This window comes from Oncorhynchus masou, chromosome 18 (genome assembly GCF_036934945.1).
Source record: "Oncorhynchus masou masou isolate Uvic2021 chromosome 18, UVic_Omas_1.1, whole genome shotgun sequence".
In the NCBI taxonomy this organism is placed as follows: Eukaryota; Metazoa; Chordata; class Actinopteri; order Salmoniformes; family Salmonidae; genus Oncorhynchus; species Oncorhynchus masou.
Genome location: NC_088229.1, coordinates 19,146,651 through 19,171,171, shown reverse-complemented (window position 1 = coordinate 19,171,171; position 24,521 = coordinate 19,146,651). Strand labels below are relative to the sequence as shown.

Genomic DNA, 24,521 nt, shown 5'->3' with positions numbered 1-24,521 from the left:
TCTTGTCTCATCGCTACAACTCCCGTACGGGCTCGGGAGAGACGAAGGTTGAAAGTCATGCGTCAACCGATACACAACCCGACCAAGCCACACTGCTTCTTAAAACATTGCGCATCCAACCCGGAAGCCAGCCAATGTGTCGGAGGAAACACCGTGCACCTGGCAACCTTGGTTAGCGCGCACTGTGCCCGCCCGCCACAGGAGTCCCTGGTGCTCGATGAGACAAGGATATCCCTACCGGCCAACCCCTCCCTAACCTGGACGACGCTAGGCCAATTGTGAGTCGCCCCACGGACCTCCCGGTCAGTTACGACAGAGCCTGGGCGCGAACCCAGAGTCTCTGGTGGCACAGCTGGCGCTGCAGTACAACACCCTTAACCAATGCACCACCCGGGAGGCTCCGGAATGAGATGTTTGACAAGCAGTTGTCCACATACCTTTGGTCACACGCAAACATGAGGGCTGACCGCATTTAGTCGACTGTTGATTTGCCTAGTCGAGCAGTGGCAAATTTGGTAAAAAATGTTATTTATTTTTTAAATGTATGGCACATGAGGCACCCGTCTGATCCACGCCTGTCTGGAGTGGACTAATCCATTGCGGAGGCCGCAGGGAAGGCACACCAGTATCTCCAGTAGTACATTTACCGTTAATTACCATAATCTCTAATCGACAATGTTAATTTGGTTACAGTATTTTCGGTTAATGCATTCAAGAATATGCATATAATTAGTAGATTTGGATAGAAAACACTCGGAAGATTCTAAAACTGTTTGAATGATGTCTGAGTATAACAGAACTCATGTGGCAGGCAAAAACCTGAGAAAGAAATCCAACCAGGAAGTGGGGAAATCTGAGGTTTGTAGTTTAAGTCATTGCCTATCGAATATACAGTGTCTATGGGGTCATAGTGCACTTCCTAAGGCTTCCACTAGATGTCAACAGTCTTTAGAACCTTATTTGATGCTTCTACTGTGAAGTGGGGGTGAAGGAGAGTTGATTCAACCAGAGGTCTGCCAGAGTGGCATGAGCTGACCACGCGCACACACGTGAGAGCGACCTGCGTTCCATTGCATTTCTGAAGACAAAGGAATTTTCCGGTTGGAACATTATTGAAGATTTGTTAAAAACATCCGAAAGATTGATTCTATACATCGTTTGACATGTTTCCACAGGCTGTAATGGAACCTTTTGACTTTGTCTGGACCTAGTGATCGCGCCTCATGAATTTGGATTACTGGACTAAACGCGAACAAAAAGGAGGTATTTCGACATAAAATGGACATTAATCGAACAAAACAAACATTTGTAGAACTGGGATTCCTGGGAGTGCATTCTGTTGAAGATCAAAGGTAAGTGAATATTTATAATGCTATTTCTGACTTCTGTTGACTCCAACATGGTGGATATCTGTATGGCTTGTTTTTGTGTCTGAGCGCTGTACTCAGATTATTGCACGGTGTGCTTTTTCCGTGAAGTGTTTTTGAAATCTGACACAGCGGTTGCATTAAGGAGAAGTGGATTTAAAATTCCATTCATAACACTTATGTTTTTCTGTAAATTGATGTGGCCCTCTGCAAAATCACCGGATGTTTTGGAACTACTGAACATTACGCGCCAATGTAAACAGATTTTTGGATATAAATATGCACTGTATCGAACAAAACATACATGTATTGTGTAACATGAAGTCCTATGAGTGTCATCTGATGAAGATCAAAGGTTAGTGATTCATTTCTCTATTTCTGCTTTTTGTGACTCCTCTTTTTGTCTTGAAAAATGGCTGTGTTTTTCCGTGACTAGGTGCGGTCCTAACAATCGTTTGGTGTGCTTTCGTCATAGCCTTTTTGAAATCGGACACTGTGGCTGTATTTACAACAAGTGTATCTTTATAAATGGTGTAAAATACTTGTATGTTTATGGGATTTCTGTTTTGAATTTGGTGCCCTGCAATTTCACTGGCTGTTGTCGAGGTGGGACGCTACTGTCCCACTTGTACCAAAGAGGTTAACACCCCCTATGACCTCCTTTCCACAGGAACCAGTGATCTGGGTCAACAGCATCAATGGGATCAACTTTTTTTCTACGACTACAAATCGTTTCTTGTCGTCAAATCCCTGCCAAGTCAGGTAACCTAAGCGCTTCCAAATATGGAGTTGCAGGTTTGCCATATCTGTCATGTTTGTGCATCTCTTATGTGCAAATCTTTATGGCAGTCATTTTACTTAAGGACCTTGGAAATGCAGATATATAAAAATATTGTAATATATCAATTTACAAATACAAAAAAGGTATTCGTTTTTGGATAGTGAACTGCATTTGTGGATAGTGATTTACGTTTGTGAACTGGTGCTTATTTTGTACTTATCATGATACACAAATACAAAATGCATGCTGTGAGTTGATATCATGATATTGATGCCATATGCTCCTGTCAATCTTGAGTAACAACAAACCTGATTATGCATAAAACAATTCCGGTTCCGGTTGGAGCGAGCGGCCGCATCTACACTTCGGTCCGCAGGTAGTATAACTTTTTATAACTTTTCATTACATTTCGTTATAGTACAACGGTTTGATTTGTCTAATCTTAGCTATTTCTTCTTAGCCAGCTACATAGCCGTCTTTGTATCAACGACAATTGCATAATTATCGTATTTCGTCGTCCTAACGTATCTGCCCAGCAGCTAGCTAAGCAGCTAGCTAAGCAGCTAAGCAGCTAGCTAACACCCACTGTCCACTAGCACTGTAGAAACTATTACACTCAACTGAACGACTCGATTAGCGTAGTGTCAGCTAGCTACATAGTTGTCTTCGTATCCAAGATAATTGTGCAGTTTAGAGTGTGTAGACTTAGAGTGATTATCTTAATTTACCGAGGTTAGCTAGCCAGCTATTTGTCGTCCTTAACGTAGGAAATGCTGCTAGCTAGCTAGCCAACAGCTAGCCAACCTCTACCGAATTGAACTCCAACTACCCGGTCAACATTCCGTCGTTCCACAGGTAGTATCACATTTTCATTTCACTTCATTACAGTACAACGGTTTGATTTGTTTGATCGTAGCTAGCCAGCTACATAGCCGTCTTTGTATCTAAGACAATTGTGTAGTCTAGAGCGATTTTCTAGGTTAGCTGGCCAGCTATTGTCGTTCTTCTAACGTAGCTAGCCAGCTAGCCCCCGAATAGCAGCACTGTAGTAACTATTACAGTACAACGGTTTGTTTTGTTTGATCGTAGCTAGCTAGCTACATAGCCGTCTTTGTATCTAAGACAATTGTGTAGCCTAGAGCGATTTTCTAGGTTAGCCAGCCAGCTATTGTCGTTCTTTTAAGTAACGGAACGCAATCAACCTTGCTAGCTAGCCAGCTAGCCCCCGAATAGCAGCACTGTAGAAACTATTACACTCGACGGAACAACTTGATTAGTGTAGTGTCAACATCGCAGCCACTACCAGCTAGCCTACTCCAGCAGTACTGTTTCATTTCAATCATTTTAGTCAATAAGATTCTTGCTACGTAAGCTTAACTTTCTGAACATTCGAGACGTGTAGTCCACTTGTCATTCCAATCTCCTTTGCATTAGCGTAGCCTCTTCTGTAGCCTGTCAACTATGTGTCTATCTATCCCTGTTCTCTCCTCTCTGCACAGACCATACAAACGCTCCACACCGCGTGGCCGCGGCCACCCTAATCTGGTGGTCCCAGCGCGCACGACCCACGTGGAGTTCCAGGTCTCCGGTAGCCTCTGGAACTGCCGATCTGCGGCCAACAAGGCAGAGTTCATCTCAGCCTATGCCTCCCTCCAGTCCCTCGACTTCTTGGCACTGACGGAAACATGGATCACCACAGATAACACTGCTACTCCCACTGCTCTCTCTTCGTCCGCCCACGTGTTCTCGCACACCCCGAGAGCTTCTGGTCAGCGGGGTGGTGGCACTGGGATCCTCATCTCTCCCAAGTGGTCATTCTCTCTTTCTCCCCTTACCCATCTGTCTATCGCCTCCTTTGAATTCCATGCTGTCACAGTTACCAGCCCTTTCAAGCTTAACATCCTTATCATTTATCGCCCTCCAGGTTCCCTCGGAGAGTTCATCAATGAGCTTGATGCCTTGATAAGCTCCTTTCCTGAGGACGGCTCACCTCTCACAGTCCTGGGCGACTTTAACCTCCCCACGTCTACCTTTGACTCATTCCTCTCTGCCTCCTTCTTTCCACTCCTCTCCTCTTTGACCTCACCCTCTCACCTTCCCCCCTACTCACAAGGCAGGCAATACGCTCGACCTCATCTTTACTAGATGCTGTTCTTCCACTAACCTCACTGCAACTCCCCTCCAAGTCTCCGACCACTACCTTGTATCCTTTTCCCTCTCGCTCTCATCCAACACTTCCCACACTGCCCCTACTCGGATGGTATCGCGCCGTCCCAACCTTCGCTCTCTCTCCCCCGCTACTCTTTCCTCTTCCATCCTTTCATCTCTTCCCTCTGCTCATACCTTCTCCAACCTTTCTCCTGACTCTGCCTCCTCAACCCTCCTCTCTTCCCTTTCTGCATCCTTTGACTCTCTATGTCCCCTATCCTCCAGGCCGGCTCGGTCCTCCCCTCCCGCTCCGTGGCTCGATGACTCATTGCGAGCTCACAGAACAGAGCTCCGGGCAGCCGAGCGGAAATGGAGGAAAACTCGCCTCCCTGCGGACCTGGCATCCTTTCACTCCCTCCTCTCTACATTTTCCTCCTCTGTCTCTGCTGCTAAAGCCACTTTCTACCACTCTAAATTCCAAGCATCTGCCTCTAACCCTAGGAAGCTCTTTGCCACCTTCTCCTCCCTCCTGAATCCTCCTCCCCCTCCCCCCTCCTCCCTCTCTGCAGATGACTTCGTCAACCATTTTGAAAAGAAGGTCGACGACATCCGATCCTCGTTTGCTAAGTCAAACGACACCGCTGGTTCTGCTCACACTGCCCTACCCTGTGCTCTGACCTCTTTCTCCCCTCTCTCTCCAGATGAAATCTCGCTTCTTGTGACGGCCGGCCGCCCAACAACCTGCCCGCTCGACCCTATCCCCTCCTCTCTCCTCCAGACCATTTCCGGGGACCTTCTCTCCCTTACCTCACCTCGCTCATCAACTCATCCCTGACCGCTGGCTACGTCCCTTCCGTCTTCAAGAGAGCGAGAGTTGCACCCCTTCTGAAGAAACCTACACTCGATCCCTCCGATGTCAACAACTACAGACCAGTATCCCTTCTTTCTTTTCTCTCCAAAACTCTTGAACGTGCCGTCCTTGGCCAGCTCTCCCTCTATCTCTCTCAGAATGACCTTCTCGATCCAAATCAGTCAGGTTTCAAGACTAGTCATTCAACTGAGACTGCTCTTCTCTGCATCACGGAGGCGCTCCGCACTGCTAAAGCTAACTCTCTCTCCTCTGCTCTCATCCTTCTAGACCTATCGGCTGCCTTCGATACTGTGAACCATCAGATCCTCCTCTCCACCCTCTCCGAGTTGGGCATCTCCGGCGCGGCCCACGCTTGGATTGCGTCCTACCTGACAGGTCGCTCCTACCAGGTGGCGTGGCGAGAATCTGTCTCCTCGCCACGCGCTCTCACCACTGGTGTCCCCCAGGGCTCTGTTCTAGGCCCTCTCCTATTCTCGCTATACACCAAGTCACTTGGCTCTGTCATAACCTCACATGGTCTCTCCTATCATTGCTATGCTGACGACACACAATTAATCTTCTCCTTTCCCCCTTCTGATGACCAGGTGGCGAATCGCATCTCTGCATGTCTGGCAGACATATCAGTGTGGATGACGGATCACCACCTCAAGCTGAACCTCGGCAAGACGGAGCTGCTCTTCCTCCCGGGGAAGGACTGCCCGTTCCATGATCTCGCCATCACGGTTGACAACTCCATTGTGTCCTCCTCCCAGAGCGCTAAGAACCTTGGCGTGATCCTGGACAACACCCTGTCGTTCTCAACCAACATCATGGCGGTGGCCCGTTCCTGTAGGTTCATGCTCTACAACATCCGCAGAGTACGACCCTGCCTCACACAGGAAGCGGCGCAGGTCCTAATCCAGGCACTTGTCATCTCCCGTCTGGATTACTGCAACTCGCTGTTGGCTGGGCTCCCTGCCTGTGCCATTAAACCCCTACAACTCATCCAGAACGCCGCAGCCCGTCTGGTGTTCAACCTTCCCAAGTTCTCTCACGTCACCCCGCTCCTCCGCTCTCTCCACTGGCTTCCAGTTGAAGCTCGCATCCGCTACAAGACCATGGTGCTTGCCTACGGAGCTGTGAGGGGAACGGCACCGCAGTACCTCCAGGCTCTGATCAGGCCCTACACCCAAGCAAGGGCACTGCGTTCATCCACCTCTGGCCTGCTCGCCTCCCTACCATTGAGGAAGTACAGTTCCCGCTCAGCCCAGTCAAAACTGTTCGCTGCTCTGGCCCCCAATGGTGGAACAAACTCCCTCACGACGCCAGGACAGCGGAGTCAATCACCACCTTCCGGAGACACCTGAAACCCCACCTCTTCAAGGAATACCTAGGATAGGATAAGTAATCCTTCTCACCACCCCCCCCTTAATGACTTAGATGCACTATTGTAAAGTGGCTGTTCCACTGGATGTCAGAAGGTGAATTCACCAATTTGTAAGTCGCTCTGGATAAGAGCGTCTGCTAAATGACTTAAATGTAAAATGTAAATGTAAGGCCTAGGCTACCTGGCCTAGGCTACCTGGCCTAGGCTACCTGGCCTAGGCTACCTGGCCTAGGCTACCTGGCCTAGGCTACCTGGCCTAGGCTACCTGGCCTAGGCTACCTGGCCTAGGCTACCTGGCCTGCACACAGTGCAGGCTTACAAAATGTGCCCGTTTGGGGATCTGAAACTATATCCGATTGTCTTAACGCACAATCACCGTGGAGCTTCTAAAAGTAACTTTTCTTCGCCTCAAAAAGCAAGTAAACAAAGGCCGTTTTTACATTCATTGAGAATGAAAATAGCTCCTCAATGTAGCATAATTGAAAAATCTTTCCAGCTTTTTCCCTTTTGATAACTACTAAGCAGGAAAGGGCAGAAAAAGAATCACTCTGATCTGGTGGAAATTTAATTAAAAAGGCCTCACTGATTACTTATCCTCACGGAGGCCCCAGCATATTTCATACAAGGTTGCAAGTTCACTAGTGCAAGCTTCAGGCAGGACCCAAGTTAAATATTTGATACAATGTTTCAAGTTCCTTGCAAACAGGCCATGCATAGCCAATGTGATTTATAGGATATTTATTTTGATCAGGATATTTTCTACCTGCGGCGCTGCAAAGTTTCTATTTGTTGGCTTTATGTTGGCAATTTTTTACATATTGGCAATGGAAGTTATAATTTTCATTTAGATAGAATTTTGATTAACCACATGACATTGAGTTTCAGATATGAAGACTATTTTAAATGAAAACTATTTTAAATTAAACTGTTCCACAAAAATCTGCATATGAAAACCATAACTGGCACGCAGATCAGGAACAGTTTATGATTCTGGTTAGGCTATATTGATTACTGGATCCTTCTTCAGTAATGTGTATCTTAGTTTTTAATTGCAGTGCTTAAAGCATCAGGCAAAGTAGTCTACACAAGTGATTTTATTCAAACAGAGTGTCTATCTAGGTAAAAATGCATGTTTTAAAATTTCGACCAATCGACTCAGTCTATCCAATAATTTAATTTTGGGTTTGGGGACAGCCCTAAAACACACACAAGATTCAAATGGACTCTACCTTGGATTGTGGTCATCTTTGTAGTAGTTGGCTTTGTGGTAGTCAGAAGGGCTATAAAGACATGACATACAATTAGGCCAGTAAATTAACTATTCTTGTGCAGTCTGTCAGAACACTTTACTGCTGTGATCCCTCAAATGCTTTAGTCAGCCAGTGTGGTCCGAGTAGTAGCATGGACTTGGACAAGATGGTCAACCTCTCAAAGTGTGAAGGTAGCAGAGGTCAATGGAAGGTAAGCAGCTCACTAGACCATTGGGTTATTTTAATGGGTAAAGGCCAGTGTCAAGGAATGGATCAAAAACAGAACAGAAATAGATGGAAACTAAAATGACCATATCCAAACTTATAATGCATACAGAGAAAATAAATACTTGAGATTGCTATGCACAAGCATGCATATGGTGAAAAATAACAATTAGCATGAACATGAATTCAAATACCATCTTGTCTCATGAAAAGTAATTCTGTTTATATGAGTAGAGGTCAGTTCCATAAAAAAAGCCAGTTTGTCGACACATTGGTCTTCTGGTCATAAACACCAAATTATGCAAAATATCTGAGCTAAAGTCTACACTGAATTGTGTTAAATAACAAACAGTGAAATCAGTCTTACCTTTGCATGTTGGGTAAGGAGCTGACCAGCCTTCTATTTTACAGGTCAGACTGGCTTGTCCCTCCATCTCATATCCAGCATTACACCTATACGTCACAAAAGACATGTACGTATAGGGGGGACGGCCTTCAATCCGAACGCCATTCTCAACAACAGGAGGAAGACATGACACCACTGCAGACGTAAACAAAGAGATGTCATTAGCTGCTGTTTTGAGGTGACCAACATGACAAAAGTAGATTTATTGGTTTTAGACTACTTGAAGCAATAAACAATGTTGTTATAATCACCCATTTATGAATAATGCAACCAATCATTATCTATCAAATAGTGTAGATTCTATTGAAACCTACTTCCTCTGAGCTCAATGTTGCATCATGGTTATTAGATTAGGCCTACACATTGAACATGCTTTAGACTGCTTGCTTAGCCTGTCTTATACACATCTGTGATAATGTTTGATTTTATTAAGCTAGATACTGTGATATTTACACATTTATATTTTAGGGGAGGTCATCTGGAACTTGATCATGACTGTGTGGGAGGAAAAAAGTGGAAGCCCAAATAGATCGAGTTTGACACCCCTGGTGTAAGCAGTTCATTATTGTTTTGTTAACAATCATACTTATAAAAACAGGGGAAAAGGAAAACTTTCAACATACTTTTACACTCAGGTGGAGCTGGCTGGAATTCTCCATTCTCACTGCAGGTTATGTATTTAGTTCCAACCAGAGTGTAATCCTTCTCACAGTCATATTGCACTACACTTCCATAGTCATACGTATCATCAGGTGGGACAACAGGCCCACCGTTGACAATGTCTGGGGGCTTTCCACACTTCACCACTGCAGATTAGAGCACAACAGCAGTTATGAAGAGATGATTCAGGCACATGCACAGAACTGTTAATGTTATTTTCACTTGACATGCTCCTTCAGATTACCAACCTTCACATACAGGAACTCTGCCATCCCAGCCTCCAGCCATACAGGTCCTTACACCGCTGCCCACAAGCACATAGCTGAAATATAGAAAGATTAGACAATACGAGACACTTTTTACAACTTTGCTTTCAGGATAGTACGGGTTACAACAGAGACTGTTCACAGCTCTGATCAAAATAGTAATAACAGATAATATGCCTGAAATTGAATTACTTTTTGTTTAGCTTTTAGGGAGGGGAAGTTTGATTAAGGCCTACTTGGAAAAATCACTAAATTAGGCCAACAAATGGACAGCTTTGTAAAAATGTTGACATGTTAATTCTAAAATAAAACATTGAATTACATCTAAGACTCAAGAAAGCACTCACCCAGTGTTACAGGTAGCAACTACCTGGTCTCCAAACAAGATCCCCCCAGAGATATTAAACTGGCCGTTCATCAATTCTCCTGGGTTGCCACACGACTTCCCTGAAGCAACCATAGAGAAAACCAGTCAGACTTTCAAAATGACAGAGTGAGAAAGAGTTGAATGTTGACACAAAACAGGTTTGAATTCCAGGCTAGTATTTCAATTAGATTTAAGGATGGGCAATGAATATATCAAGTTTCGAGTGGGTAAGTAAAAACTGGAAATATTTACAAGAATATGGCACAACTTTTCAGAACAAAAATAGACGATTATATTACTTTCGCATTTCAGTTTCACTTCACTCCACACGCCAGCAGTACAGGTGACTGGCGGAGACCATCCTGTACTGACATATCCAATTGCACACTGAAAAGTGACTTTTGCGCCATCTACAAATGTCTCTTGTGTGATGAAGGCATCTGACAAAACCATGTTTGGCCCTCCTATGGGTCTGGTACAGTTTTTAGCTGAAAGAGGTAGAGACAAAATGGAATTCTATGTTAATGACCAAGATGAACAAATACAGGAGACAACATTTTCAATTCAACCCACAAACTGTTGTAGTTTAAGCTTCAAACCACCATCTAGACAGAGAGAGAAAAATAAATAGGATTCTATACAGAAATGACCCCACCTTGGACAGTGAGAACAGTCAAGGCCAGCTGGACCATCCATATAGTCAAGGGCCAGATGTTAGAGGGCTGCATGACATTATTTTCCTGCAACAAGCAGCAGCACACAATTTCCTGGATTGTTTGGTTTGCTTGTACTGTAGTTTTTTTCAGATCGCCACCTACGTAGACGAATTTCTCTAAATATCCACTTGCCGTAATCACGCTGTTGAGAAGGAAAAACATACTGTCATACAAAATTATGATTACACTTGTATGGATGTTTACCCAACTCATGTTCATGTCATCCTTGACGACATGTCATCCTTGACGACATGTCATCCTTGACGACATGTCATCCTTGACGACATGTCATCCTTGACGACATGTCATCCTTGACGACATGTCATCCTTGACGACATGTCATCCTTGACGACATGTCATCCTTGACGACATGTCATCCTTGACGACATGTCATCCTTGACGACATGTCATCCTTGACGACATGTCATCCTTGACGACATGTCATCCTTGACGACATGTCATCCTTGACGACATGTCATCCTTGACGACATGTCATCCTTGACGACATGTCATCCTTGACGACATGTCATCCTTGACGACATGTCATCCTTGACGACATGTCATCCTTGACGACATGTCATCAAATATCTGTAAGCTAGCTATGCTAACCAGCTTATACGAACGGGAGTAAGCATTTAGCATTCACTTCTATGTTATAGAGCAAAAACAGCCCAATGCACTATACACTGCTCAAAAATAAATAAAACACTTAAACACACAATGTAACCCCAAGGCAATCACACTTCTGTGAAATCAAACTGTCCACTTAGGAAGCAACACTGACAATAAATTTCACATGCTGTTGTGCAAATGGAAGACAACAGGTGCAAATTATAGGCAATTAGCAAGACACCCCCAATAAAGGAGTGGTTCTGCAGGTGGTGAACACAGACCACTTCTCAGTTTCTGTGCTTCCTGGCTGGTGTTTTGGTCACTTTTGAATGCTGGCAGTGCTTTCACTCTAGTGGTAGCATGAGACAGTCTATAACCCACACAAGTGGCTAAGGTAGTGCAGCTCATCCAGGATGGCACATCAATGCGAGCTGTGGCAAGAAGGTTTGCTGTGTCTGTCAGCGTAGTGTCCAGAGCATGGAGGCGCTACCAGGAGATAGGCCAGTACATCAGCAGCCGTGGTGGAGGCCATAGGAGGGCAACAACCCAGCAGCAGGACCGCTACCTCCACCTTTGTGCAAGGAGGAGCAGGAGGAGCAGGAGGAGCACGGCCAGAGCCCTGCAAAATGACCTCCAGCAGGCCACAAATGTGCATGTGTCTGCTCAAACGGTCAGAAACAGACTCCATGAGGGTGGTATGAGGGCCCGACGTCCACAGGTGGGGGTTGTGCTTACAGCCCAACACCGTGAAGGACTTTTGGCAATTGTCAGAACACCAAGATTGGAAAATTCGCCACTGGCGCCATGTGCTCTTCACAGATGAAAGCAGGTTCACACCGACTACGTGACAGTCTGGAGACACCGCAGAGAACTGCTGCCTGCAACATCCTCCAGCATGACCGGTTTGGCGGTGGGTCAGTCATGGTGTGGGGTGGCATTTCTTTGGGGGGACCGCACAGCCCTCCATGTGCTCGCCAGAGGTAGCCTGACTGCCATTAGGTACCGAGATGAGATCCTCAGACCCCTTGTGAGACCATATGCTGGTGCGGTTGGCCTGGGTTCCTCCTAATGCAAGACGATGCTAGACCTCATGTGGCTGGAGTGTGTCAGCAGTTCCTGCAAGAGGAAGGCATTGATGCTATGGACTGGCCCGCCCGTTCCCCAGACCTGAATCAATTGAGCACATCTGGGACATCATGTCTCGCTCCACCCACCACAGACTGTCCAGGAGTTGGCAGATGCTTTAATCCAGGTCTGGGAGGAGATCCCTCAGGAGACCATCCGCCACCATCCGCCACATCATCAGGCGCATGCCCAGGCGTTGTAGGGAGGTCATACAGGCACGTGGAGCCCACACACACTACTGAGCCTCATTTTGACTTGTTTTAAGGACATTACATCAAAGTTGGATCAGCCTGTAGTGTGGTTTTCCACTTTAATTTTGAGTGTGAATCCAATCCAGACCTCCATGGGTTGATAAATTTGATTTCCATTGATAATGTGTGATTTTGTTGTCAGCACATTCAACTATGTAAAGAAAAAAGTATTTAATAAGAATATTTCATTCATTCAGATCTAGGATGTGTTATTTTAGTGTTCCCTTTATTTTTTTTGAGCAGTGTATATAGACCAAATTATGTGGACAACCATACAAATAAGTGGATTCGGCTATTTCAGCCACACTTGTTGCTGACAGTTAATAAAATTGAGTGTACAGCAATGCAACCTTTATAGACAAACATCAGCAGCCTTACGGAAGAGCTCAGTGACTTTCAACGTGGCACTGTCATAGGATGCCACATTTCAAACAAGTCAGTTTGTCAAATTTCTGCCATTGGACTCAGTGGCAACACGTTCTCTGGAGTGACGAAACACGCTTCACCATCTGGAAGTCTGACGGTCAAATCTGGGTTTGGCGGATGCCAGGAGAACGATACCTGCCCAAATGCATAGTGCCCACTGTAAAGTTCAGTGGAGGGGGCTGTTTTCCTGGTTCGGGCTTAGCCCCTTAGTTCCAGTGAAGGGAAATCTTAACACTATAGCATAAAATTATATTCTGGACAATTCTGTGCTTCCAACTTTGTGACAACCGTTTGGGAAAGACCCTTTCCTGTTCCAGCATGAGGAATGCCTCCGTGCACAAAGAGAGGTCCATACAGAAAGCGTGTCGAGATCGGTGTGGAAGAACTTAACTGGACCCGCACAGAGGCCTGACCTCATCCCCATCGAACACCTTTGGGACAAATTGGAGCGCCAACTGCGAGCCAGGCCTAATCGCCCAACCTCACTAATTCAAGCAAGTCCCCGCAGCAATGTTCCAACATCTAGTGGAAAGCCTTCCCAGAAGAGTGGAGGCTGTTATGGATAAAAGTGGGGACCAACTCCATATTAAATGCCCATGATTTTGGAATGAGATGTTCGACGAGCAGGTGTCCACATGCACTACATGACCAAAAGTATATCCAAAATCAGACTCAAATAATTAGTTACGCTTTTCCATTACATCTAGAGCATTTGTGACTGTAGCAGGATCTAGCAACCATTTCATTCATTTTTTTGCACTCACGAGTAGGCTGGACAATGGAACAAATCAAAATTCACCCAAGGATGAAAAACGGCCAAAGAACGTTGAACAATGACTGTTCTGGCTGTTTAAAAATGGTTCACATATTGAAAAAGAGGACAGGGACATATGTTTTGTTTAGGGTATACACCTTTTTCTGAAGAAGAAAATCATTAACCATGGAGCAGAAACATTTTGAATTTGATGGCTATGTGCCAGCCATTGCTAATACTGTGACACGGAACCCAAACCGGCTGCGTGCGCCATCATGCATGTATTTTGTCCCCCCACAACAAATGCGATCATGACACGCAGGTTAAAATATGAAACACTCAACTAATTACATTAAATTTGGGGACAGGTCAAAAGGCATTAAATATGTATGGGAATTTAGTTAGCTAGCTTGCACAGGCAACTAATTTGTCCTGTGTAGCTAGCTTGCTGTTGCTAGCTCATTTGTCCTGGGATAAACATTGAATTGTTATTTTACTTGAAATGCACAAGGTCTTTTACTCCGACAATTAATCCACACATAAAACAGTCAACCGAATCATTTCTAGTCATCTCTCCTCCTTCCAGGCTTTTTCATCTTTGAACTTAACGTAAACTCACCCCCTTCCGTACAAATGTGCACAACCGCAACATTCAAACGAGGCTACAAAGAAAACTAATGGGACTGTAGCGACTGTGTTGACGTCAAAATCTGGGGTGTGAACTAGGTTTCTACTCAAGCGTTGATCAACATGGCAATGGCACTATAGTATTGGAGAAAAGTTGAAAAAAAACTGACCCTCCGTTACATTGTAACGTGTCATGTCGTAACGTACAGCACGCATAAAGCAACTATTTCTGTCTTACGATCTCCATACACCAGGTGTAGCACAGTCATTTTGTCTCATCACTGCATGCGATCATCATTCCCAAAGCCGCTGTTTACTTCTAAGATCACTTTAGCACCGCACTAAAAACCGATTCAAATTCAACACAAACCTTCAAATAGGTATGTATTCACACATTATATAAACTCTTTAGTGTTTTATTTACATTTAGAGGCGATTAGGTGACGAGTTGGACAGATCGAGTGAAAAAAAGCAATTATCCCACACAACATCTCCCCTTTTCAAATCAAATTTTATTTGTCACACACATGGTTACGCATTAGTTTCGCTTCCTCACCTGCCATTTTTTTAAAGACCCGACGCGGCTCATTGCCTGCTTGACTTATGCAGAAACAGGCAGCGTTTAGGTCATGTAATTGAATCTGTTGGAAAGGGGAGAAATTGTGCTTTACAATGGTATTGACATTACAGTTGATCTGGACGTTTTTTGGGGCGCTAAAATAAGGGCAATTGTACGGACCAAGGCGATGTACGAGTTTACGTTATATGGTGATTGGCATCTAAACTTTCATAGCATTACCACTACAACGGCAAAACAGTTAGTCTTTCAATCACCCACGTGGGTATAACCAATGAGGAGATGGCACGTGGGTACCTGCTTCTATAACCTAATGAGGAGATGGGAAAGGCAGGACTTGCACCGCGATATGCGTCAGAAATAGGAATTACTTCTATTTTAGCCCTTGGCAACGCAGACGCTCGTTGGCGCAATAATTGAGCAACAATAATTGCACACAAAGTAAACTACACTTGTCAATAATAAGGTAGCTGAGGAAAGCAGAAAGGTGTAAATGCCAACAATAGCGAGGCAGGCATTGTAACACAGAACAATCGGCTGGGAATAGAACATTCGGAAGGCGAGTCCAATAGGACTAATGAGCTGGCAGGGTGAAAAATGCACTAAATTGGGCATGTATTTTTCGCGATTTACTATAGAACTACGGCAAGCAGCTGGGACATATAGTAATATTACTTAATTAACTGTGTTCCACGACGCATGCAATTAAATATATTTTTATGAAAGCGTTACAAATTGAATGTGTCCAGACTATACACAGGTAGCTACACCGCCCAAAGTATTCGCAACCCAACTCCACCGTGATGCTAACGGTATAACAGCTAACTAATTAGCCAGGCTAGCAAAACCGTAGTCAAATAGTATGCATCTACTGCGTTTCCTAGCTTTGTTATTTGTATTTTCGTGATTTTATTGAAACTAGTTCAGCAATATGGCACGAGGGGTGTGACATGTTATAGCCAAAAGAGAACAGCAATGTCGTATTGTAGGCACTAACTCCGCCATGTCATGGTTCGTTGGGAAAAGCCTATAGACAGAGAGGAAGAGGTATTGTGTTTGTAAATTCACTCTGGAGTGCCAGAGAGCGCTCTGGGCGTTCGTAAATTCAGAGCGTTGTCAATTGTCAATTTGTAAATTCAGAGCGTTTTCGCTCTCTAACTAGTCGTATTTGATCAACTCCATTGATGTCTAGTTTGAGGAAACACTCGGATATTGTAGCTGGATCAGCTTGCTGCCGTGTTAGTGTCCATTTCTAGCTAGCACTTTCTCTAATTTCCAATAATGATCATGTATAATATTTGGAAGTCTTACCTTATTGTTCAAATGGTCTGTCCACTTTCTTCAAAAAGCTGTTCCGTCGAATATTTATACTAACTCACTGCTCTGCCTTCTTCTTCTATGCTATCATGGCGGTCCGCAAACAATCGACAAACGTTTAAGTGCATGCCGCCACCTACTGGGCTGGAATGTACGATCAATCATGATCTGCCCAATTCTGTACTACCATTCTGCCCAATTCTGTACTACCATGAAAATAAAATCGAAACCCAAATAAATCCCTATTAACTTCTATCACCCCCCCCAAAAAAAAAAACCTCCACCTCCCCAACACCCCTACCCCATTCAACTGTGTGTGTGTGTGTATATATATCTATATATACATATATATATATAATGCTGAAACACTCCCCCCTTAGAATTGTTCAGCTTGTCAACAAGGTCCTGTGTGGCTCAGTCGGTAGAGCATGGCGCTTGCAACGCCAAGCGTCGTGGGTTCGATTCCCGCTGGGGCCACCCATATGTAAAAGGAGTGGTCCCAGCCAACTTGTAAGTCGCTTTGGACAAAAGCGTCTGCTAAATGGGATATATTATTATTATATATTAACAACCATTTCAACAGTAAACATCTGTTACCCCCAATATCTATTTTGTCGTCTCAACAATAACCTTCAAGCTGGCATTCCTGCTTTCCACAACTGAGTCGTATTGATAACCTTACCAATAAAAGCTAGTCAACTTTATTCATTATCAAAGTGTCCTTTGACACTGCACGTTCATGAGGACAAGATTTCTGAACAGGTCTCCAAACCATGCCAGGACCAGCAGAAACACCAGTCCCAACATTAGGTCCACTTACTACAGGAGCAGCCAAGGAAGCTCATAATGTAAAAAGAATATATAAAAAAAAATCAAAATCAAGCTTTGTCACATGCGCCAAATACAACAAGTGTAACCTTACCGTTAAATGTTATCTTTATTTAACTAGGCAAGTCAGTTAAGAACAAATTCTTATTTTCAATGATGCCTAGGAACAATGGGTTAACTGCCTTGTTCAGGGGCAGATTTTTACCTTGTCAGCTCAGGGATTTGATCTTGCAACTTTCCAGTTACTTGTCCAACGCTCTAACCACTAGGCTACTTGCAAGCCCTTAACCAGTAAACAGTGCAGTCCACACTGTAGTCTTAGAGCAACTGCTTACGATATATCATGACTAATTCTATATCTCTGAGCCTCTCTGCACCTGGCATCCACCAAATGCTGCACTATGTTCCACCCCCATAATTACAACCCTTAACCTTCACATTGCTACCACATTCACCGTAAACACGTTCCCTTCCACACCTGGCACAGCTTTTACTTCCTTTACATTGAACAGCTACATGTCCCATTCTTTTGCATTTATAACACCTTAATGGGGATGGGACAAATTATCTGACATTGAATTTAAGGAATCCTATAAGTACTTTCCCAGGCATAACCTTCTTAAACCTCAGCAGCACTGATAGGCTTTCATTTCTTTGACCTTCTTTCCTACAGACTAACATTTTGGCCTGAATCACTCTTTCTCCATTTTTTTCTTAAATATCATCTATGGACATATATTGGTACCTCAGTGATGACTCGCCTCAATCTAGCATAAGCACCAGGGACATGGCTTTTAATCTTCTTCCCATTAAGCTTTTCCATTGTCAGAATCTTCTCTTGCTGAGCCTGGCTACCACAAAATGTTAACAATATACCATTTCCAATTAACCAAGCTAATTTCACTTCATCTACAGCATTAGTTAGTCAGATAGGGTGTAAGTGAGGGCCTGTGGTCTCTTCAAACACTATCATTACTTTTCACTCCAACACATCATTACTCTTGCTTCCTGCCTTGGCCCTCTTTATGCTTTTGTTTTACTATGATCTCTCTTCTACCGGTCTTAATAAAAAAAATATATATAACTAGGCAAGTCAGTTAAGAACAAATTCTTATTTACAATGACAGCCTACCCCAGCAGCGCTGGGCCAATTGTGCACCGCCCTATGGGACTCAGCCAGATGTGATACAACCTGGATTCGCACCAGGGACTGTAGTGACACCTCTTGCACTGAGATACAGTGTCTTTGACTGCTGCACCACTCGGGAGCCCATTCCAACCCTTCCGGTCCTTGACCCTCATCCTCCCGCTCCATACCATCAGAACTTACACCCATATTGTTGGCATTTCAACACAGCTGTTACTTCACCAACTTTTTCCAAATGACATCTGCACTACTCACCGCCATGTCCGACCGGTGGCTCCTTCTTCTTTAAGGTTTTATGGCAGACTGCACCCATTGGTGTATTGCTGCCACCTACTGTACAGCTATTGAACAAAAAAAGTTGAATATCCTTTGCGGAAAACGGGGTGGGGAATACCACCATTTTATACGATACAAAAATAAAATAAATCCCAAAAGGCCCCACCCTACTCCTTCAGTGATAATCCAAATCACATCCCTACACAGGCTCAAGGGCCTGTGTGGACGGAACATTCATTGACAGGATTCCTTGTAAATGCCTCTGCTGTTAAATCCCTGAGTCCCAAAAAACTTTCAGCCGCACTTACAACGATGCCTATTTTCTAAGATTTCTTTATTTGCGCTGTGCGGTTTATAACTAATGCAATAAATGATACAAAGTCCACCTTTAACATGCAACATGTCAGGATCCTGTTGGCGAGTAACATTTACTGATGTCTCTAATCCAACATAACCTCACATAACCCAAATTTCCTCAGAACAGCATCAGTGTTGCAGTTTACAAAACCAGTGCCCCTGGCACCTACTTTTATACCCCGTTCAAAGGCACATCTTTTGTCTTGCCCATTCACCCTCTGAATGGCACGTCTCAATTGTCTAAAAATTCCTTATTTAACCTCTCTTCTCCCCTTCATCTACACTGATTGTAATGGATTTAAAAAGTGACATCAATAAGAGATTTTAGATTTCACCTGGATTAACCTGGTCAGTCTATGTAATGGAAAGAGCAGGTGTTCATAATGTTTTGTACACTCAGTGTATATCAACTGCCGTGAAGAGCACAACCTTACAATGTTGCAGTCCAGAAACAAGAGCTTTAAATCTATGCCAAAAGCCTGGGCCTCTGATGGAGACTGTAGAACTGTCATCAATGCATGCTTCAGTATTCCCCCTTCCTTCTAGGAGCATTTGTGTGACCAGGCCCCATAGGCATATCGAAAGGATCCCACCCACCCTGGTCACCAATGTAACTGACCGATAAAGAGAGAGACAATTGCCTTGTGTGGTCCAGAGACGAGATCTCTACCGTCTATGGCAAAAGCCTGGGCTACTAACAGGGACAATAGAATTCTCCCCACTGCATGTTATAATTGTAAAGTAATCTCTTTGTCACCTGTTAAACAAAATCTACATTGAATTTAGTCTTCGAGATGTCTCATAAGTTTTCAACTGGCAGCTTCATTAAATAGTACCCGCGACCGGGAGGTCCATGGGGCGACGCACAATTGGCTAGCGTCGTCCGGGTTAGGGAGGGTTTGGCCAATAGGGATATCCTTGTCTCATCGCGCTCTAGCGACTCCTGTGGCGGGCAAGGCGCAGTGCGCGCTGACCAGGTCGCCAGGTGCATGGTGTTTCCTCTGACACATTGGTGCGGCTGGCTTCCGGGTTGGATGCTCGCTGTGTTAAGAAGCAGTGTGGCTTGGTTGGGTTGTGTTTCGGAGGACGCATGGCTCTCGACCTTCGTCTCTCCCGGGCCCGTACGGAAGTTGTAGCGATGAGACAAGACAGTAACTACTAACAATTGGATACCATGAAATTGGGGAGAAAAGGGGGGGGGGGGTATTTTTTATATAATAATAAATAAATAAATAGTTCCCGCAAAACACCAGTCAATGTCAACAGTGAGAGGTGACTCCGGGATGCTGGCCTTCTAGGCAGAGTTCCTCTGTCCAGTGTCTGTGTTCTTTTGCCAGTCTGAGAGATGGCTTTTTCTTTGCAACTCTGCCTGGAAGGCCAGCATACCTGTGTCGCCTCTTCACTGTTGACTTTGAGACTGGTGTTTTGCGGGTACTATTTACTGAAGCTGCCAGTTGAGGACTTGTGAGGTGTCTCTTTCTCAAACCAGACACTCTAATGTACTTATCCTCTTGCTCAGTCGTGCACCGGAGCCTCCCACTCCTCTTTCTATTCTGGTTAGAGCCAGTTTGTGCTGTTCTGTGAAAGGAGTAGTACACAGCGTTGTACGAGATCTTCAGTTTCTTGGCAACTTCTAGCATGGAATAGCCTTAATTTCTCGGAACAAGAATATACTGACCAGTTTCAGAACAAAGGTCTTTGTTTCTGGCCATTTTGAGCCTGTAATCGAACCCACAAATGCTGATGCTACAGATACTCAACTAGACTAAAGAAGGCCAGTTTATTTGCTTCTTTAATCAGCACAACCATTTTCAGCTGTGCTAACATAATTGCAAAATGGTTTTGTAATGATCAATTAGCCTTTTTAAAATGATCAACTTGGATTAGGTAACACAACGTGCCATTGGAACACAGGAGTGATAGTTGCTGATAATGGGCTTCTGTACGCCTATGTAAACATTCCATTAAAAAAAGCTGCCGTTTCCAGCTACAATAGTCATTTACAACATTAACAATGTATACACTGTATTTCTGATCAATTTGATGCTATTTTAAATGGACAAAAAAAATGTGCTTTTCTTTCAAAAACAAGGACATTTCTAAGTGACCCCAAACTTTTGAACGGTTGTGTACATTCAGTAATCTTGCTCTGATTTGTCATCCTGAGGGTCCCAGAGACAAAATGTAGCATAGTTTTGTTTGATCAAATCAATTTTTATGTTCAAATGTAGGAACTGGGGTTTACAGTTTGACCCCACGGCTGTCTCTGGCTCCACACACACACCCTCCCGGCCATCTAGATGTGTGAAAGTTGGTGTATAAGCTAATGATCAATCATTTATGACTTTCCTGGGGGTGTGTAAATGTATTTTTTTTTTATTACCATAGCATTTTTGTTTGTTCTCTATAGTTACATTTTCAAGTATATACTGTATCAATTGACCAATTCGGCACATTTGGGCAATCTTCTGGCAGACTTGATACAAAATAATGTATTCTTGTTGTATAGTAACTAGCTACCTAGCAAGCTAGATACGTTACAGTTGCTGCATTCTAATTTGGGAGTAATAGTAAACACCAGTGGTGTTTAGTACCTAGATACGGAGAACTTGATTGGCAGACGTGATTAGCAGAGATGGTACCTGGATAGTAGTGATGGGCATTCCGAATCTTTCTGTGAGCTGGCTCATTTGGCTCTGTTCACACAAAAGAGCCGGATCATTTGTCTCCCAAATGATTCGTCGTTCAAAATGCTTCTGAATTTACCTAGAACCATGAAAAAAAATTAGCAAATCTCCAATGTCAGATCGTGAAATGCGAGTTCAAATACATTTTTACCTTGCCAAATTGTAAAAAGAATCAGCGTGGACCATACTGAGGCGCTCCCCCCACAATTTATTGTTTCTGCAGTGAGGATTCACCTTCTTTAGATAATTATTTTGTAACTTTTCTGCAGAACAACGTTGTTTTCAGCTCAAACTGCAGTAGTAGCAGTATGCAAATCAGGGAACTAAATTAAAGGCTCTTTCACCAATGTGATTCTGTTCCCGACCTTCAACAAAAAGATCTGTTCAAAAAGAGCTATTTGTTCATGAATGACCCATCACTACTGGATAGTACACAAGTTTTGGCTTAAATCATGGGGAAAACTGTTATTTTCCCCACCCATAACAGATACCATCGCCGCATTGACCAGAGTTTTATAAATGTCATTTCTGAAGTGGATTATCCCTTTAAAGGTAAATTCCGATTGAGTGGACATCTGCAGCGTTTGTAATGCGATCTCTGTGACCGAGGTTACATTGCATAGCCGTGGTTTTGCAGTTAGGGTGCATAACTGAAAAGGGCCGATGTTAAGGGAATTTTTATCAATGATGACTAATTATGTATACATTTCAATCAGGACTGACTAATCAGAATACTATTATGTTACTGTATATGTATGAATTTTATTTTTAATCCTAGTACTGAATATAATATGTGTAAATATAATCAAGAATTAAAACAATGACTGTCTCTTCCTTGGTAGAAATTAATGAATTATATCGCCAGACTGGCTAGAATGCTTATCTACACAGGCTGACCTTGGCTCTAGGCGCGTTGGGAAGGCATGAGAACTAGAGCCTTTCTACCAGTGTCAAGAAGAGACGGAACATTTAGAAAACGCTGACGTCATTTTCAGTTTATAACCTGTGGTAAAATGTGTAATGAGCAGTACTCTCGAGAATAAACGCAGCTGGTTGATTTCAAAGGCTGGTCTCTGTCCATTTTATACCAATAAGGGTCTTACAACCCCTTATGAATTGACAGTGATTCATTTTAATTGGTTATTAAAACAGAGGGATTTAATTCCTGCAACAGCCGATGAGATTGAATCCCGGCCTTACTTTGGAAGTGTTTTTCCTTGTGAAACCTCTACTAGCCTACTGTACTCTACTGCCTATATGTTGCAAGCAAAAAATGTCTCGTCGCATATACTGTATTTCCATGATGTATTACCATGTTTCCTTCCCTTCAGCTAAATAATAAAACATTATTCCCAAAGCAGTTCCAGGTTTGGCAAGATAACACAGACCAATCTGAGATGTGTAAATATCAGTTAAAGAACCAAGGACTGCCAAGACCCAAACACAGCATACTGTAACATTAACAATGGATGCTAGTTCAGTATTATGCATAGAGACAGATAGAAAACTCTATTGCCCAAAAGCCAGATTTTGTGTAACCGATGTGAAATGGCTAGCTAGTTTGCTGGGTGTGCGCTAATAGCATTTCAATTGGTGACATAACTCACTGAGACCTTGAAGTAGTTGTTCCCCTTGCTCTGCAAGGGCCATGGCTTTTGTGGAGTGATGGGTAACAATGCTTTGAGGGTGGCTGTTGTCGATGTGTGCAGAGGGTCCCTGGATCGAGCCCAGGTAGGGGCGAGGAGAGGGACGGAAGCTATACTGTTACATTTGCATGGGCAGCGTTATTGAGGACTTTCACCATTTTGAACTAGTCAACTGGGAAGGACTTCCTATGGGTTAAGGAAGGATCACATAATTCCATCCAGGTCACCGGGAGGGATCAGTCCATAGAGAATGCTAGAGAAAGCATCCCTATATAGTTCCCATTATGGTGTCTGTAAGCACACGGGAAGAACCATTCAGGCAGTCTTCATTTCAAAGTAGTCAATTTGTCATGATTAGCTGATCCCTCCTGATGACCCAGTTGGGCATGACTACAACAGGATTACTGGGATGGAACAGCCAATAAAGTTGGAAGTACCACCCAGTTGACTACATACAAATAGGGGAAGCACTCAAAAGCACTGCCCATGCTAAAACTGCCTTTTGGCCAAGAGGCATCTATCAATCTCTGGATCATCCAAATAATTATACTTGTGTGTGTGAACATTCCACAACTGCAGGTGGCAGTAAATCACAAACCTTGGCTTTGTACCTGCTCAAACAACACACTTCAGGTGGCAGTATGCACCCTTTGTTAGTTTACCAATTCATAGATGTAGAAGAAAACTGACTACTTCAAAATGGAGATGGTCTCAGTGGCGCTGCCTATGCTCTCACAGATGCCACAATGGGAGGGATATCCCCTGCAATTTATTCAGACCGCCATAGTCGGACAGATACAAAGATGTTGACTACTTCAAGATGGAGCCCACCTGGTGTTCAACCTTCCAAAGTTCTCCCATGTCACCCTGCTCCTTCGCACAGTTCCTCCACTGGCTTTCAGTCAAAGTGTGCATGCACTACAAGACCATGGTGCTATACCTAAACCTTGAGCCACCTTTGATCTCTTGGCCCTTATGACTGAGAAGTTGTTGTCCCCTCTAGCTCACTGTAAGGGCTGGATTCAATCCATATCGCAGAAGATCTGTGTTAAAATGTAAAGGTAATTTGCAATTGAGCTGACATATGCAGCGTTTGCGTGAATGCAGTCTCCACAACCGCCGGAACATTGCCTTTAATTGTCAATTGCACTATTAAGCGGATTTTCAGCGCTACGGATTGAATAGTGCGATAAATCAATCTGAATGAGAACACTGCTAAATTACAAATGTACATTTAGACACTAAGATGCGATGCCTAAGTCTATGGTATCAATATTAACCCGTGGAGAAAGATGGATGTTTCATTGATTGGTACATTAAGTTCATTTTAATCAAACAAGTGCAACAAACATTTGTTTCATAACTGGCTGCCCACAACATACTAGTTTAAAGTGGTTCCACACTGATAATTGAACAGGTTCCAGACACAGACTGAAACCAAAGAGAAAAAGTACAGCATATAGGGACA

General features: G+C 43.8%; 1 protein-coding gene across 1 annotated transcript in view; it reads right to left on the bottom strand.

Annotated features, from left to right (window-relative positions):
• LOC135559315 (C4b-binding protein alpha chain-like) overlaps nt 1-24,521 on the bottom strand; it is a 51,480-nt gene that overhangs the window by 5,766 nt on the left and 21,193 nt on the right. The window contains exons 13-19 of the mRNA XM_064993498.1: nt 10,363-10,565; nt 10,007-10,195; nt 9,688-9,787; nt 9,323-9,396; nt 9,038-9,220; nt 8,376-8,549; nt 7,763-7,813 (exon numbers count right to left, since the gene is read on the bottom strand). Of these exons, the coding sequence (XP_064849570.1) occupies nt 7,763-7,813; nt 8,376-8,549; nt 9,038-9,220; nt 9,323-9,396; nt 9,688-9,787; nt 10,007-10,195; nt 10,363-10,565 (974 nt within the window). The remainder of the gene's footprint in view (nt 1-7,762; nt 7,814-8,375; nt 8,550-9,037; nt 9,221-9,322; nt 9,397-9,687; nt 9,788-10,006; nt 10,196-10,362; nt 10,566-24,521) is intronic.